The sequence below is a fragment of the Corythoichthys intestinalis genome, chromosome 20, assembly GCF_030265065.1.
Source record: "Corythoichthys intestinalis isolate RoL2023-P3 chromosome 20, ASM3026506v1, whole genome shotgun sequence".
In the NCBI taxonomy this organism is placed as follows: Eukaryota; Metazoa; Chordata; class Actinopteri; order Syngnathiformes; family Syngnathidae; genus Corythoichthys; species Corythoichthys intestinalis.
The window spans coordinates 37084655-37100045 of NC_080414.1; the positions used below are offsets into that span (position 1 = coordinate 37084655).

The following is a 15391-nucleotide window of genomic DNA, read 5'->3' on the forward strand; positions in this document are numbered from 1 at the left end:
GCAAAAATGGACCTAGCCACCGAGAGTATCAACGGAGAACAAGTACGACAACTTGTACAATGTCTCGTCAAGACATTATGAAGATTGTCGAATGGCAAGCAATTCGTGGGAGGCGATTGCTGAAAATACCGGGGTGGAGGTCAGCCAGCGATTGAATAAAAAAATAGAAGGACCACCGGGACAAGTGTGTGTGTGTTAAGAATCGAATGGCCACACAAAGCGGAGACCCAGTCGGCCGAAAACTGCCAGCTTTTTATCACTTTATGTCGTATTTTTGGTTGGTGCACTTAATCATTTATTGTGTACATAGGTTTTCTGTGAGTCTGACTTATTTACGTGTCACACCTCAATTATATGCAGAATAAAGCACAAGTTTGGTGTCAAAAGAGTACTTTTGATGTTTAATTTTCCACAACAGACAGTTCACACTCGGATACATCATCACTGATTGAGAGTGCCTCGGTGCTTATGATAACGTCTCATACGTACCCCCCGTCTCATCTGGCTAGATGGACCTCTTCTTGTTCCTTTACTCCACTGCATCTTTACGGACTGTAACTTCGCCTGCTAATTCACATTAGCAGTTCTGGGGCTTCCTGTCTATCCGTCCTGGGAGTGGATCTCTCTTGACTGTGGTACTCCCCACGGTTTCTCATTTTCTCCCAAAGACTCTGGAGTTTTGGGGAGTTTTTCCTTGCCGACATGGAGGGTCTAAGGATGGGGGATACCCAGGACTTGAACTTTATTTATTCATCTTTGCTGCTTCATTTGCTGTTTCTGATTGTGTATCATATTGCCTCTGCAAAACCCTTTGAGACAACCTTGTTGTGATCCAGGGCTATACGAATAAAATTGAATTGAACTGAACGTTGACATCAAGGCTTCAAACGCAGTTTGGGAAGTTCTATAGCTGGCAGAAATCTGCTATGGCTTCCCACTGGCTTGTTGTAGGACACGGCAAACAAATCGGGCGGGAGGAGGGCTTTGAAGACCTCGGACAAAACGCTGGACGCAGTGCTCGACGCCAGTTTGAAGCTAGCCGCCACAGCTTGCTGGTTTCCACCCGAGGCTAGAACTCTCTGTGCAGCATCAAAAGTCAGCCAGGCCGCCTCGAAACAGTCTTCTGCGTCGCCTGCGCCTCAACATTTGTATGATCAACATTTATTCAATGTTGATGAGCTGAAAATTTACATTCAAGCATTCCATCTTGCATTGTTCATTTATTTTTTCTCCGTTAAACTAGACCAAGGGAAGTCAACAAGCATATCCCAAAACCGTACAAACATAACGCCACCGCCCTCTAGCGGCTTGGCAGTGAATTACAGAGCAACGCGTTCCCTCACCGCAGAACTATCGAATGCTCATTGACGCCGTAGTCACTTCGCCGTCATCGCAACGCAGGAGCATAACTCAGGCTTAAGTGTGTGTGTGTGTGGGGGGGGGGGGGGGGGCATATGAATGGATCTTTGCATCATGGCTGTCTCAAACGGCTGGAAATGGGACTGTCTCTCAAGCTCTCTGGTTTACCTTTCTTTTAGAGTTAACACTGGGAGGTCTTGAATTTTTTTTTTCATATGCTGAGAGTGTCTGAGAAAAGCCGAGTGGCTCTCCTTTAGACTGGCTAGTTAAGCTATTCCTTATGAAGCATGTCATCCCTTGGAAGTGTAGTGTAGCAAATATCAGAGCAGAGTAGGAGGCAGGGAAAAGAGGCTGAGGTCGGTAACACAGAGCATTTCAGCAGCCCCCGATGGCCTACAGGAGACATGCGACGATTTCTCAAACATAGTTGAATGGTTCAGAAAACCACTCTGACTGCATTTTTCGTTTTTAATCAGGGAATGACCATATAGCATGATTAAAAGCTTATTAAAGTGAAATTTACATGTGACACACTCACCCTAAAAACTATATATTAGTAAAGAAATTAAACAACTTGGCTCTAGGGATGGAAGGGATTGATTTAATTTTTTAAAGTCAGCATGCTGAAGTTTCAGTTCACAAACAGTGACATTAACTCTGACAATACACAAATTACAGTATATTTAAGAGGACCAGAGTGTATTAAAGACTGGAGGCAGTGGGTATGTACCTGGTGGTGTGGCAGACACAGGAGCGTCCCCATATCCAGCTGCAGGAGCGGGGCAGGCGGGTGTGGGGGACGGGCCTGTACCGTTGACAGAGGGCTGCAGACCCAGTGATCCTGGGCTGGCCATGGGTGCCAAAGGACCTCCAGAGGAGAGGCCAGGGCCAGCCTGGGGTGCTGAGGTCTGTACTTTTACTTGAGCCATGCTCTATTCCTGAAACGAGAGCATAATTATTATTATTAATTAGGGCTGTCAAAATTAACGCGTTAACGCGCGGTAATTAATTTTTTAAATTAATTACGTTAAAATATTTGACGCAATTAACGCACATGTCCCGCTCAGACAGTATTCTGCCTTTTGGTAAGTTTTACAGCAAGGCTTTCTGTGCTGTCTAACAGCGAACTCTTGTGGTCGCTTTGCGTCATGGTTTATTGTTTTCTTGCCAGTTCAATATGGCTGCACGACGTCTCTGTTGTGCTTATATGATCCTTGGACAAGATTTGTCCGCAAGTATGGTTGTTGTAAAGAATGTACATATTATGTTAATAACCGAAATGTTATATTTTTTGTATGAGACGCTTTTTGCTTATGTTTAGTTAACCTGTATAGCGTGCTAAGCTAACGTTGTAGCTAATGCAATGCATGTGTACTTTTTTTTTTTGTAGTTTTACGACGGTCTAAAGAGGACAATGGTTTGAGGCCATTTTATTAATAAATAAGATGAAAAAGGAAGAAGTCTGATTATTAAGGCGTCGTTCACTAGCTGTCTATCTTTGGAAAAAGTAGACGCTTCGGAGTGAGGACAGCATAGACAGATTTAAATGACAGTAGAGTGAAATGCCCACTACAGTCCTTATGTACCGTATGTTGAATGTATATATCCATCTTGTGTCTTATCTTTCCATTCCAACAATTTATTTTACAGAATATATATATAATTCACAGAAAAATATGGCATATTTTATAGATGGTTTGAATTGCGATTAATTGCGATTAATTACGATCAATTAATTTTTAAGCTGTAATTAACTCGATTAAAAATTTTAATCGTTTGACAGCCCTAATATATATATATATATATATATATATATATATATATATATATATAAACCGTATTAATGAGCCTTTTACATTACAGAGATAGGTATTAATGAGTTACTTATTGAGAAAAATGTACTTCTTAGGGTAGTTATACCACACAATATTTTTTACTTGAGTAGATTTGTGAAAAAGAGACACTACTCTTACTCCGGGCTGCACTAGAGTCGTTACATTTCCCTTTTCATTCTACATATTGATTATTTTTGCCAGAGATTCCGACAGTAGCGCTACCTGCTTCACCAATGAGATGTCGCTACAATATACACATGACTCCAGAGTGGTTGGCTCCCATTACTGGGTTGTTTGCACACCTATAGCAGCTCAGCGTCAGTCAATGTAAACAGTAACATTAGCCGCTGTCAGTTGTGTGCTGTGGGCGGCGATGTCTTTGGACAGCTTTTCTATGGGGAGAAGGCCACCCGCTGAGCCACAAGAGGAGCCTACAACCAAGTTCATTCAGCATAATATGTACCAAAAAGCTAGCAGACAACGCAACTAAACCGAATGCACTGAGAGCATCATACCTCGGGTGAACTGTATTGCTAAAGCCAAAAACCTTTCACGATTGGAGAAGAACTCGTTATGCCTGCAGCCGAGGATATTTGCCGTCAGGTTTTTAGGAGAGGCCCATGTTTCAAAAGGTTGATTCAGCATATGATGAGTTACATCTTCCATGCCCTTAATGTTCGTTTTCAGCCCAGCCGTGTTATTTTAAATTTACTGTCATTTTCTGCCCCACATTTCCAGTCCGTGAAAAAAAAGCCCATATCACACCGGTCTGTGGTGCAAAAAAGGTTGGGGACCACTGGGCTATAGTACAGCATCATAATAACAGTTTATATAGATGATGAGAAAAAAATGCCATTATTTAAAAAAAAAAAAAAAAAATCAGACATTGTAAGCTGCTACTCACAATGTTACTCATCACTCGAGTATTCTTTTCAATAAATACTTTTTTACTTGTACGTGAGTAAATTTTGGATGACTACTTCTACTTATAGAGGTGGGTAGAGTATCCAAAAATTTCACTCAAGTAAGAATAGCATAACTTCTAAATAAAACGTGTAAAAGTCTAAGTAATCCAAGAATTGACTCAAGTAAAAAAAGTATTCGTTGAGTGAGAAACATTTTACTGCTTACAATGTCAGTTTTATAAAATAATTGTTTTTTTCTAAGCACATCATCATCTTCTATGAACTGTTATTATTATACTGTAACTGTACTATAACCTATAACATGACCATATTAGCCCAAAAAGATGACATGAAAAAAAGAATTAAACTCAGACCAGAACAACACTTATAACCCGTCCGAAGAGCATGAGCACCCTCTAGTGGGGAAAAACAGTGTTACCTCCGATTGGTATAATAGCGTAGCGCACGAATTCTATTTTTAGACCGTGACGTTGCCATCGTAACGCGGAAGTGGGTCATTCTAGACACACCAATCCATGTTATTTCTGCTTGTTTTCTCCGGTAATCTTTCAACAAAAAAAAAACAAAAAAATGCCGATTGAACACTGCTGCTATGGAACTTGTACAAACGACTCTAGACATTACAACATATGAAGGATGTTTTCTTCATACGTTTCTCGAAACCAAAAACTCGGAGGAAAAAATTTAAAGAATGGATCAACTTGCGCGGACGTTCAAAAGACAGTTTACCGTCAGCAAGGTGGGGCCATTCACATTTTATATACAGTAAACATTCTGTTGGGGGCCATGGTCCTACAGAGGACAAAGAGGTAAGCCATTTTGGTATTTTTACTTAGTTTTTAGGGTGGCGTTTTGCCTTGCTGCTTCCGTCTGACAATGAATGACATGAAAAAAAATTAAAATGGTATCTGACTGCCACTGCTACCTTTTCTGTTGTAAAAAAAAAAAAAAACTTTAGTAAGGGGGAAGTGTAAATAAATTATAGAATTAAGATTTGTTATTGATGAAAAAATTAAAAGTGTTTGTTGACTGTCACCGAGTAGCACTTGCGATTGCTACACAAAAATAGCAATGTAAATTGCCCCCAAGAACGGTCAGAGACATAAGACCAGAGGATATAACATTTAAGAAAGACAGGGCATATGGTGGTAAAGGATAGATTGTTGAAACATGAGAATGTCATTGTCAGTGGCGTAAGGCAATGCGCACAAGAAAAAGGTGTCGATAAAAAAGCTAACTCTGGATCAGATTGGCTCTTTTTTCCGTCTTTTTCAGCTCTCGACACTCAAGCCATCTCTTTAACTGAAAATTTGTATGTTGTTCCACATCTTTACCAGTAAATTTGGCACCAGGGTCATCATTTTCAGAGAGAATTGGTAGGTTTAGCTCAGTAAACATCTCGTTCGTACATTATTTCCTAGGGGTGTGGCATCTTAGGCACCCCACGATTCAATTCGATTACGATTCAGGGAGCTACGATTCGATTATTGAATGATGATCACAGTACTGACGATGATCGCGGTTATCACGATTATCGATGGATCGTACATTACTAATTAATACAGTAGCCAAACAAATTTATGTTCATTATTTATTTAAAATATCCTAATGATTCAACAGGAATGATGGAAACATGGCCATACAACAAAAAGCTGCCCTCATGCTGCTTTTTATTTATTAATTTTTTAGAAAGTGCAAAAAACATTAACCATTTTAAAGGGAGTACTTATTTCTCTCAACGATACAATAAAATTTACACAGGTGGAATGAATTCCACATTTTCTGGAAACAAAGTGTCTTTAGAAATAAGACTTCTTTTAACCAATGTAACTGTACTATTTTGCGTGTTTGTAGTGTTACCGCTGTACTTAATCATGGTTTTACACGTTCTGCATATGAAATACACGTTAGCGAATCAGCTAATTAGCTTAGCGCTCGGCGCTAACTATTAACATCTCAAAGACTAAAACAATAAAGGCTAAACAGTACAAGAGGGTTCGTGTACTCACCTCTTATAGATGCACATGGGTCTTAGCAACACACTCAGGACATTTTTCAATTTAAATGCCTTAAAACTACTGCTGGACATCTAAAAGACAAGGAGTAACGAACTATCTCTCTTCCCCGCTTGCTCTAAAAAATAACTTGCGCACAAAAGCGCGACCGTCGAGTTGCGCTCTGTCCCTGCCTGTCTCATACACAAATTCATTTTCCAGTCTTTTAAAAAGGAGTAAATCTCTCTCTCCCTCAGTAACCGGCAGCATCCATCATAACGTGCGTATGCCCGTTAACGGTGCCCGGGCGGCAGACGTGTCTTGAATTTCGTTCTGCTACGAGCGGCTGCCATAAAGTTATGAGAGAAAAATCATCGTTTTTTAACCTTAATGAATCGTAATCGAATCGTCAAGTGTCGAAACACGATGCATGTAATAATCGATTTTTTTGGAACTCCTCTACTATTTCCATGCATTTACTATTAGGGACAAACGGGAGGTTGACCATCCTAGCAACAATTGCTAACATCATGAATATTAATGAGCAAAGGTGACATGTTGCTTGCGGCACGCCATTGCCACTCACACTACCACAAGTTTTTAAACAAGCTCAACGAGGCAGCATCTTTCAAGTATAGCGCTCCCAGGCTTCTATGGCAACATCAAAGCCTCAACAGCTATCACTCATCATTAACTTTAATAAGCAATCTCAAGCTCACTGCGGACCAAGAAAAGCAGCAGGACGGAGCGTGATCGGATCGGGACATCTCTACTTTGTTGGCTTGTGGACAGCATTGCGTTGGCGCAGCACATTTTAAGTATTTAAAGTATCGATACTCATAAAAAAAGCATCAATACTCGGATCGTGACATAAAGGAACGCAATATATTGCCGGATACTTTTTCCCAGCTCTAGTGTTTTATTAGAGCTTGGAATGGATTAGATGATTTACATTTAAAACGTGATTCATTATACAAAGCAAAAAAAAACATGATACGAAAGCCACTCCAAACTGAATTAATTTCGTATTTTGAGATACCACTGTACTCTATATGGACTAAGGTGACCAAAGGTGCTGAAATTCGTACCATTCTTTGGGGGGGTGCCTATAATAATCCACACAAATTAGCACCCTGAAAAAGATATCATGGACGTTTCACTGTACGATATTACATATTAGTATTATCTAGAAAGAATTCACATCACTTTACCAGTGAACGTGTGGAGTAACTCGCACAGACTTTATAGCTAGAGGCGCTCAGCATAGCACACATTCTGATGCGGCAGTAGCCAGTTCACATAGACAATGAAGCTTTATTTTAAAGAGCTTTGCTCATATTACTGCTGCTAAGCCTCACCGGAAAAGAGTGGGAATCTGGAATGCCACAATGGCCTGGTATTTACATTTAAAATCAGTTCTAATGGAAAAGAAACAAGACATTCAACAAAAGTATCAGTTCAATACGCACATTTTAGTAACCATGCTAACTAGGGGTGTTCTAAAATATTAAAATGGTGTTATATCGTGATACTTTGCAAACCAAAGTGTTATCGATACGCTCATGCCAAGAATCGAGACATCATTTTAAAAGGTGTGAATGTTTAAAAAAAAAAGAATAAATAGGGAACCAACAAGCTGCTACCGAAATCTTCCACCATAATAGTGTCTAGATTAACTCTATAGCTGTCAATGATGGCACTTGACGCCCAATAAATTAAGACTGGGAAGGGCGAATTAATGTTTGTTTATTCGAAACCAGAGCATTCACAGTCACGCTTTCTGATTTTCGAGGCATTTACAGGTTTTCTGTTCATTTTAGGGCATTTACAGGTCACTTCCTGTTGAGTTTGAGTTACTGCCTATTCATTCATTCCTGTTCTGTAACCCAAAATCAACATGAAATAACCCCAAAATGCCCCAAAATCAACATGAAGTGACTGAAAATCAACAGGTAATGACCTGAAATGGCCCAAAACGACCTCATTTCAGCTGGGTGTCGGGGAGAAAAAAGGGTTTGGTTGATTCTTTTTTTTTGTTGTTGTTAAAAATAAATCAATTAATAAAACATTTTGAAAGAGTACTGTAATTTTGGCTCAATAAGGCGCACCTGACTAGATGCCGCCACCCACCAAATATGACACGAAAACGGCATTTGTTCATAGACAGACTATAATCTGCAGCTGTCCTCACTGTATTATGGGATATTTACACCAAAAGATATTAACCGGTAATGCTTTATTTGACAGCGGTAACATACGACTTTCATAAGACCAAATGAACCACCATGAACTTTAAAACAATTGGCTCCAAATCTTTATTGCTTAAAGAAGCTTCATTTGGCCATCACTGCTCCCTTGGGGGAGACAGTCAACCTCTGCTGCCATTGCTGCCAACGCTGTTGATGTCCAAAATACCTCCTAGCATGCATTGCAGCGGTTAATAACAATCTTAATTCATGTTCTGTGCTAATTATTTTTTCAGTTACTGTTCCAGTTGTTTCATTAATTGCTAGTTATGGTATTTGGTAACACTTTATTTGACAGTGGCACCATAAGACTGTCATCAGACAATCATAACTTTGACATGACACTGTCATGAGCATTGATAATATTATACAATATTATATACATATATATATATGTGTATATACACTGTATATACACACTCACCGACCACTTTATTAGGTACACCATGCTAGTAACTGGCTGGACCCCCTTTTGCCTTCAGAACTGCCTCAATTCTTTGTGGCATGGATTCAACAAGGTGCTGGAAGCATTCCTCAGAGAGTTTGGTCCATATTGACATGATGGCATCACACAGTTGGTGCAGATTTGTCGGCTGCACATCCATGATGCGAATCTCCCGTTCCACCACATCCCAAAGATGCTGTATTGGATTGAGATCTGGTGATTGTGGAGGCGATTTGAGTACAGTGAACTCATTGTCATGTTCAAGAAACTAGTCTGAGATGATTCCAGCTTTAAGACATGGTGCATTATCCTGCTGAAAGTAGCCATCAGAAGTTGGGTACATTGTGGTCATAAAGGGAAGGACATGGTCAGCAATAATACTCAGGTAGGCTGTGGCGTTCCAACGATGCTCAATTGGTACCAAGGGGCCCAAAGAGTGCCAAGAAAATATTCCCCACACCATTACACCACCACCACCAGCCTGAACTGTTGATACAAGGCAGGATGGATCCATGCTTTCATGTTGTTGACGCCAAATTCTGACCCAACCATCCGAATGTCGCAACAGAAATCGAGACTCATCAGACCAGGCAATGTTTTTCCAATCTTCTATTGTCCAATTTTGATGAGCTTGTGCAAATTGTAGCCTCAGTTTCCTGTTCTTAGCTGAAAGGAGCGGCACCCAGCGTGGTCTTCTGCTGCTGTATCCCATCTGCCTCAAAGTTCGACGTACTGTGCGTACAGAGATGCTCTTCTGCCTACCTTGGTTGTAACGGGTGGTTATTTGAGTCACGGTTGCCTTTCTATCAGCTCGAACCAGTCTGGCCATTCTCCTCTGACCTCTGGCATCAACAAGGTATTTCCGCCCACAGAACTGCCGTTCACTGGATATTTTTTCTTTTTCGAACCATCCTCTGTAAACCCTAGAGATGGTTGTGTGTGAAAATCCCAGTAGATCAGCAGTTTCTGAAATACTCAGACCAGCCCTTCTGGTACCAACAACCATGCCACGTTCAAAGTCACTCAAATCACCTTTCTTCCCTATACTGATGCTCGGTTTGAACTGCAGGAGAATGTCTTAAACCGTGTCTACATGCCTAAATGCACTGAGTTGCCGCCATGTGATTGGCTGATTAGAAATTAAGTGTTAACGAGCAGTTGGACAGGTGTACCTAATAAAGTGGCCGGTGAGTGTGTATGTATGTATGTATGTATGTATATATATATATATATATATATATATATATATATATATATATATATATACAGTGGTACCTCTACATACGAAGTTAATCCGTTCCAGGACCTTGTTTGTAAGTCGAAATGGTCGTATGTCGAGCAGGATTTTCCCATAGGAATACATTATAATTCCATTAATTCGTTCCACAGCCCAAAAACCTTCACTAAATCCTTAAAAAATACTGCTGGTACTATTACAAATGGCAACTACACATAGCAAAACAAATAAATTATAAATCAAAATCGGAATAATAATAATAATAATAATAATTCCTGTATTAATGTAACGAATCGGGTTCTAATGTGGCGGACGTTTTTTGCTGACCCTGAACGCACCGCGGGGCTGACGTGCCAGAGACAGACCGGTGAGCTTGAGTTTCACTTTCACTTTGAATGTTTTCTTGAGAACACCGTCAATTGCGGCAGACAGAAGGTGTTTTTGTTTTGAATAAGTTGTGAAATAAATGATAAAAACGTGGAGAAGTTGGCGATTTCTCTGGAGATGTTACCACAATAAGAATTGTCAGCTTAACTTATGAATACTGGCGAACGATGGTCGGAGGAGGACCGTGGAGATGTATTGTTGAGCCATTTCACGGATGCCCACCCTACGCTCATATTTTTCTGTCATTTGCATCTTCATTTAGAAGGTAAGCGTAAACTTTTTCCTTGTTTCACCACCTGTACCAACCTTTTCTGAAACCAGTGTTGATTTGTCACACAAGAAAATCCGCCGTGCATTCGTCTGCGGTGCTGCCATTGTCGTCGTATTTCGAGCATGTCGTCGGATGTAGAAACAAATGGCGAGTCAAATTTTACGTCGGATGTCGAAAAGTTCGTGTGTCGAAGCGATCGTTTGTAGAGGTACCACTGTATATATATATATATATATATTTATATATATATATATATATATATATATATATATATATATATTAGGGCTGTCAAAATTATCGCGTAAATGCGCGGTAATTAAATTTTTAAATTAATCACGTTAAAATATTTGACGCAATTAACGCACATGTCCCGCTCAGAAAGTATTCTGCCTTTTGGTACGTTTTACAGCAAGGCTTTTTGTGCTGTCTAACAGCGAACTCTTGTGGTCGCTTTGCGACATGGTTTATTGTTTTCTTGCCAGTTCAATATGGCTGCACGACGTCTCTGTTGTGCTTATATGATCCTTGGACAAGATTTGTCCGTAAGTATGGTTGTTGTAAAGAATGTACATATTATGTTAGTAAGCGAAATGTTATACTTTTTGTATGAGACGCTTTTTGTTTATGTTTAATGAACCTGTATAGCGTGCTAAGCTAACGTTGCTGCTAATGCAATGCTTGTGTACTTTTTTTTTGTAGTTTTACGACGGTCTAAAGAGGACAATGGTTTGAGCCCATTTTATTAATAAACCAGATGAAAAAGGAAGAAGTCTAATTAGTAAGGCGTCGTTCACTAGCTGTCTAGCTTTGGAAAAAGTCGACGCTTCGGAGTGAGGACAGCATAGACAGATTTAAATGACAGTAGAGTGAAATGCCCACTACAGTCCTTATGTACCGTATGTTGAATGTATATATCCATCTTGTGTCTTATCTTTCCATTCCAACATTTTACAGAATATATATATAATTTACAGAAAAATATGGCATATTTTATAGATGGTTTGAATTGCGATTAATTGCCATTAATTACGATTAATTAATTTTTAAGATGTAATTAACTCGATTAAAAATTTTAATCGTTTGACAGCCCTAATATATATATATATATATATATATATATATATATAGACCGTATTGGCCAGAACATAAGACGGTGTTTTTTGCATTGAAATAACACTGAAAAAGAGGGGTCGTCTTATATTCGCGGTCTAGACATTATACCCATTCACGACGCAAGATGGCGCCAGATATTATTGAAGCGATGTTCTGTCATGACAGATCTCAGCTACTCTTTTTAGTTTAACCAGTTTGCATTATTTTATTGCAATGTTTTTCGTTAGATTTCTTTCAAGACTACAGTTACAGTTAGACTTCACTTTGATGGTTAATGCAGTTATTGCAATTTTGTTGTTTTATCACAATAGATTGGTGTATTTACATTTCAAAAACCAAAAGCCATTCATTTACGAATGTGATTGCACTTTAGTTTACATCAAATGTTCAGATATCAAGATTTGAATGAGGTAAAATAACATGCTTTTTCTCTCAAACATATTGTTATAATCATTTGTTTCGGATGTACTGTAATTATTTCCTGTATAAAAATTAATTCGGTGTTCAAAAAGTATTTTTTCAAACTTGAGTTTTGAAAAAGAGGGGGTCGTCTTATAATCAGGGCCCTCATATTCGGGCCAATACGGTATATATTATATATAATGCATATAACAGATGTCATTTAGTGCTATCCAGCAAATTATCTCACTTTTGAATGGATGTAAAAGATGGACAGAAATGGAGTTAGTAACATAATTTGTCAGATGATACTTAAATATGTCATAAACATTCAGTAATGCCCATGATAGTGTCATTTCATAAATATAATCATGTATACTATACAATGTCATAAAATATAGCACAAAACAGGAATTTTGATTGTAATTTACATCCGTCGTACTGCAACGCATGCTAGGAGGCATGTGTTGCCTATTAACCCAAATAAATCAACAAATAAGCCGCACTATACGATAAACTGCAGGGTTCAAAATGAAGGAAAAAAGCGGCTTATAGTCCGAAATTTACGGGGGGGGGGGGGGGGGGTTGTTAATAATATGGTCCCCACCTGATACCTTGATTGCTACCAGGTTATGGTGAATGAGGTGCTATTGGAATGGAAAAGTTAACTGTTTCCAGAAGATGTGTTAACATGGCGCAAAAACGAATTAGCGATTTTTTTCTTTGCGAAAACAGCAAAATTTTCTAAAATTTGAGGTCGAAAATGAAGATTGTTTAGTGCTGCAACGATTAATCAATTAACTCAAGTAATTCGATTACAGATTCGAATGAAATTTTGCTGATGAGTATTCGTTTAGAGTGACATTGTAATGGTTTGTTCTGAAAGTGTTTGCATTTAGTTTTATTGATTTGGAGGGATACACTGCCCTCTTGTGGCAAAAGTGAATATGATATAACTAATTTCACATGGCTAAATCCAGTTGCTCCCTGTTAAGACCACTAAGTTAAGCTTAGTTTTTGTTTGAGCTTATGTTTTTTTAATTCATTTATAATTTAGTTTATAGATACAGTACATTTAGCCCATAGACTTTATAATGATATTGACGGGTCAGATTCGGTTCTTTTGTTTTTTTTAGTTCCTCATTTATTTTTTCATGCCGTTTTAGGCTCAGCTCCGGTATTTTAATTTTTTATGTTCCTTATCCGATTACTCCATTATTCGAACTAACTAGTTCATCGATTAATCGACTGATAAAATAATCGATAGCTGCAGCTCTGATTATGGTAGTTTATAACAGTGCCCAGGTAGGAAAAGTAGGATGCAGGTTTCGACCGTGGAGGACGTAAAATAACTAAGACACGCCTGCAATGTAGCCATATTATTTTTTGCTGTTGCTGTTGAGATACCACCGTGCAGAGCGCTGTTGGATATTCGTGTGCAATTTTATATTTCAGTGTTGTGAAAAGTGGGAGTTAAACTCAGGCTTATTGGACAATTTGTTTTCACGTGTGTCCTTGAGCCTTCTATTTGCGGGCTTTTTGCGTTATTATACACGGGCACTTTTATTTCCAATACAAAAATTCCAACACACACTGTTAGTGAAATAGAACGCTGTCTTTGTAGTAGCCTCATAGTAGTACGTAAACTATCCCGCATATGTGAGTACTGTCAATGTGCACACATTGTATGGGGAATAAAGCGTGGACATGACTAATTTGGACCGAAATGGCCGTTTTTAGATGGGGAAAAACAAACTAAGATGCTCAGCATCCCTTGCTGTGAGTGATTTCCAGCGCCCTTGCTCGTACATTCCCTTGTACTGAATTGTTTCAATCCCGAGGGTCAACCATTAATTTAATATGTTTGTCCTGCAACGAATACTGCATCATGTGGGTATGCCTGTAGGCTTTCGAGGATCTGGGTATTACACAGTACACAAATGCAATCATTTCTAACCCAAGTTCAAAAGGATTGTCAGTATGCATTTGAATGGAAAAAGTACCATCGAATAACATGACATTTGGAGTTCCTGTTTGATTTTAATTCTCGACCATTCCGTTAATTTACGCAGAGTTAAAATGATCAAATAACCACTTAGTATCTTGCCTCATATCGAGGATGGCTGTTAGGTTGCAGGATGTAAGATCCCCAAAGCATACATGACTGTGTCCACTTTAGCAGGATGCTAACGTTGCCAAGCAGAAAACTAGCATTTTCTCTATGTGGCCGCCCGCCCTCCGAAATAAACCGACATGATGTGCAAGGATTCCGGGACGACTACGGAACAAGAGAAGCGCTCCTGTTGGGCAAAAGCGTGTCAGGGTAACGTTCCATCTGCTGATTTTCAGCTCATCGTAGCAGGTCGGCCAAGGACCCCTCTTGTTAGCATCACCATAGCGCTCCATCTACCGAAAGTCTCGGCTCTTTCAGGGCACATCGGCAACTCTAAGCGGCGTGACAATCGCATGGCGAATACACCAGAGACAAGCTTAACACGAACTGACGAACATTTTTGGTCATTATTACCTTTGTTCAGGGCCAGACCCCAGTTACACCTCCAACATTGGCAAACACTAAAGAGAACTGGAGGCTGTCGAAACGTACCATTTAATAAGTATAGGTACAAAATGAAAATACGCAGAACAACTTGTACATTCAGATTATTCACATTTAATTGCATGTAGAACGTCTATTTTGGTGTCCTGATATCATGAAACGTTTTGTGTTGCTTTTAAAACACCGCTGTAGATTGAGGCAAAACTGCATTGGGTTGACCACACCCCTCCGGTGTAAGAATGGTTCATTCCTAGCTTTCGACTTCAGCGGCGTCCATTGCGACTCGCATGAATGGAAGCCAACTTACTTCAATTTAAATGAATGTCTCTCATCAAGATATAACTATTCTCTACCACTTTCAAGGAATGGCCTAGGTTTGGTCTTATTATTGGTAGGGACGATATAACAGCATAACCTGCATGTACACTTTTTGCTGGGGACGGGACATTAACAGAGACCAAACATATTTGGTGAATGGGGGTTGGGTTCATTTCTCACCAATATGAACCTAATTAATTGATAGGCTAAATGATTAATGCAAAATAAATCTATTGACCTATACTAACCTTCACACTGCAAATGTATAACCTCTTAATCTGAGAATTTTTGTTAAATCTAGTCA

The 15391-nt window shown here is 39.3% G+C and overlaps 1 protein-coding gene across 1 annotated transcript in view; it reads right to left on the reverse strand.

Moving 5' to 3' along the window:
- Window positions 1–14817, reverse strand: part of stau2 (staufen double-stranded RNA binding protein 2) — a 277129-nt gene extending 262312 nt beyond the window's left edge. Inside the window, exons 1-2 of the mRNA XM_057824591.1 lie at window positions 14740–14817; window positions 2090–2297 (exon numbers count right to left, since the gene is read on the reverse strand). Of these exons, the coding sequence (XP_057680574.1) occupies window positions 2090–2288 (199 nt within the window). The 5' untranslated portion in view covers window positions 2289–2297; window positions 14740–14817. The remainder of the gene's footprint in view (window positions 1–2089; window positions 2298–14739) is intronic.
- Window positions 14818–15391: the final 574 nt, after the last annotated feature.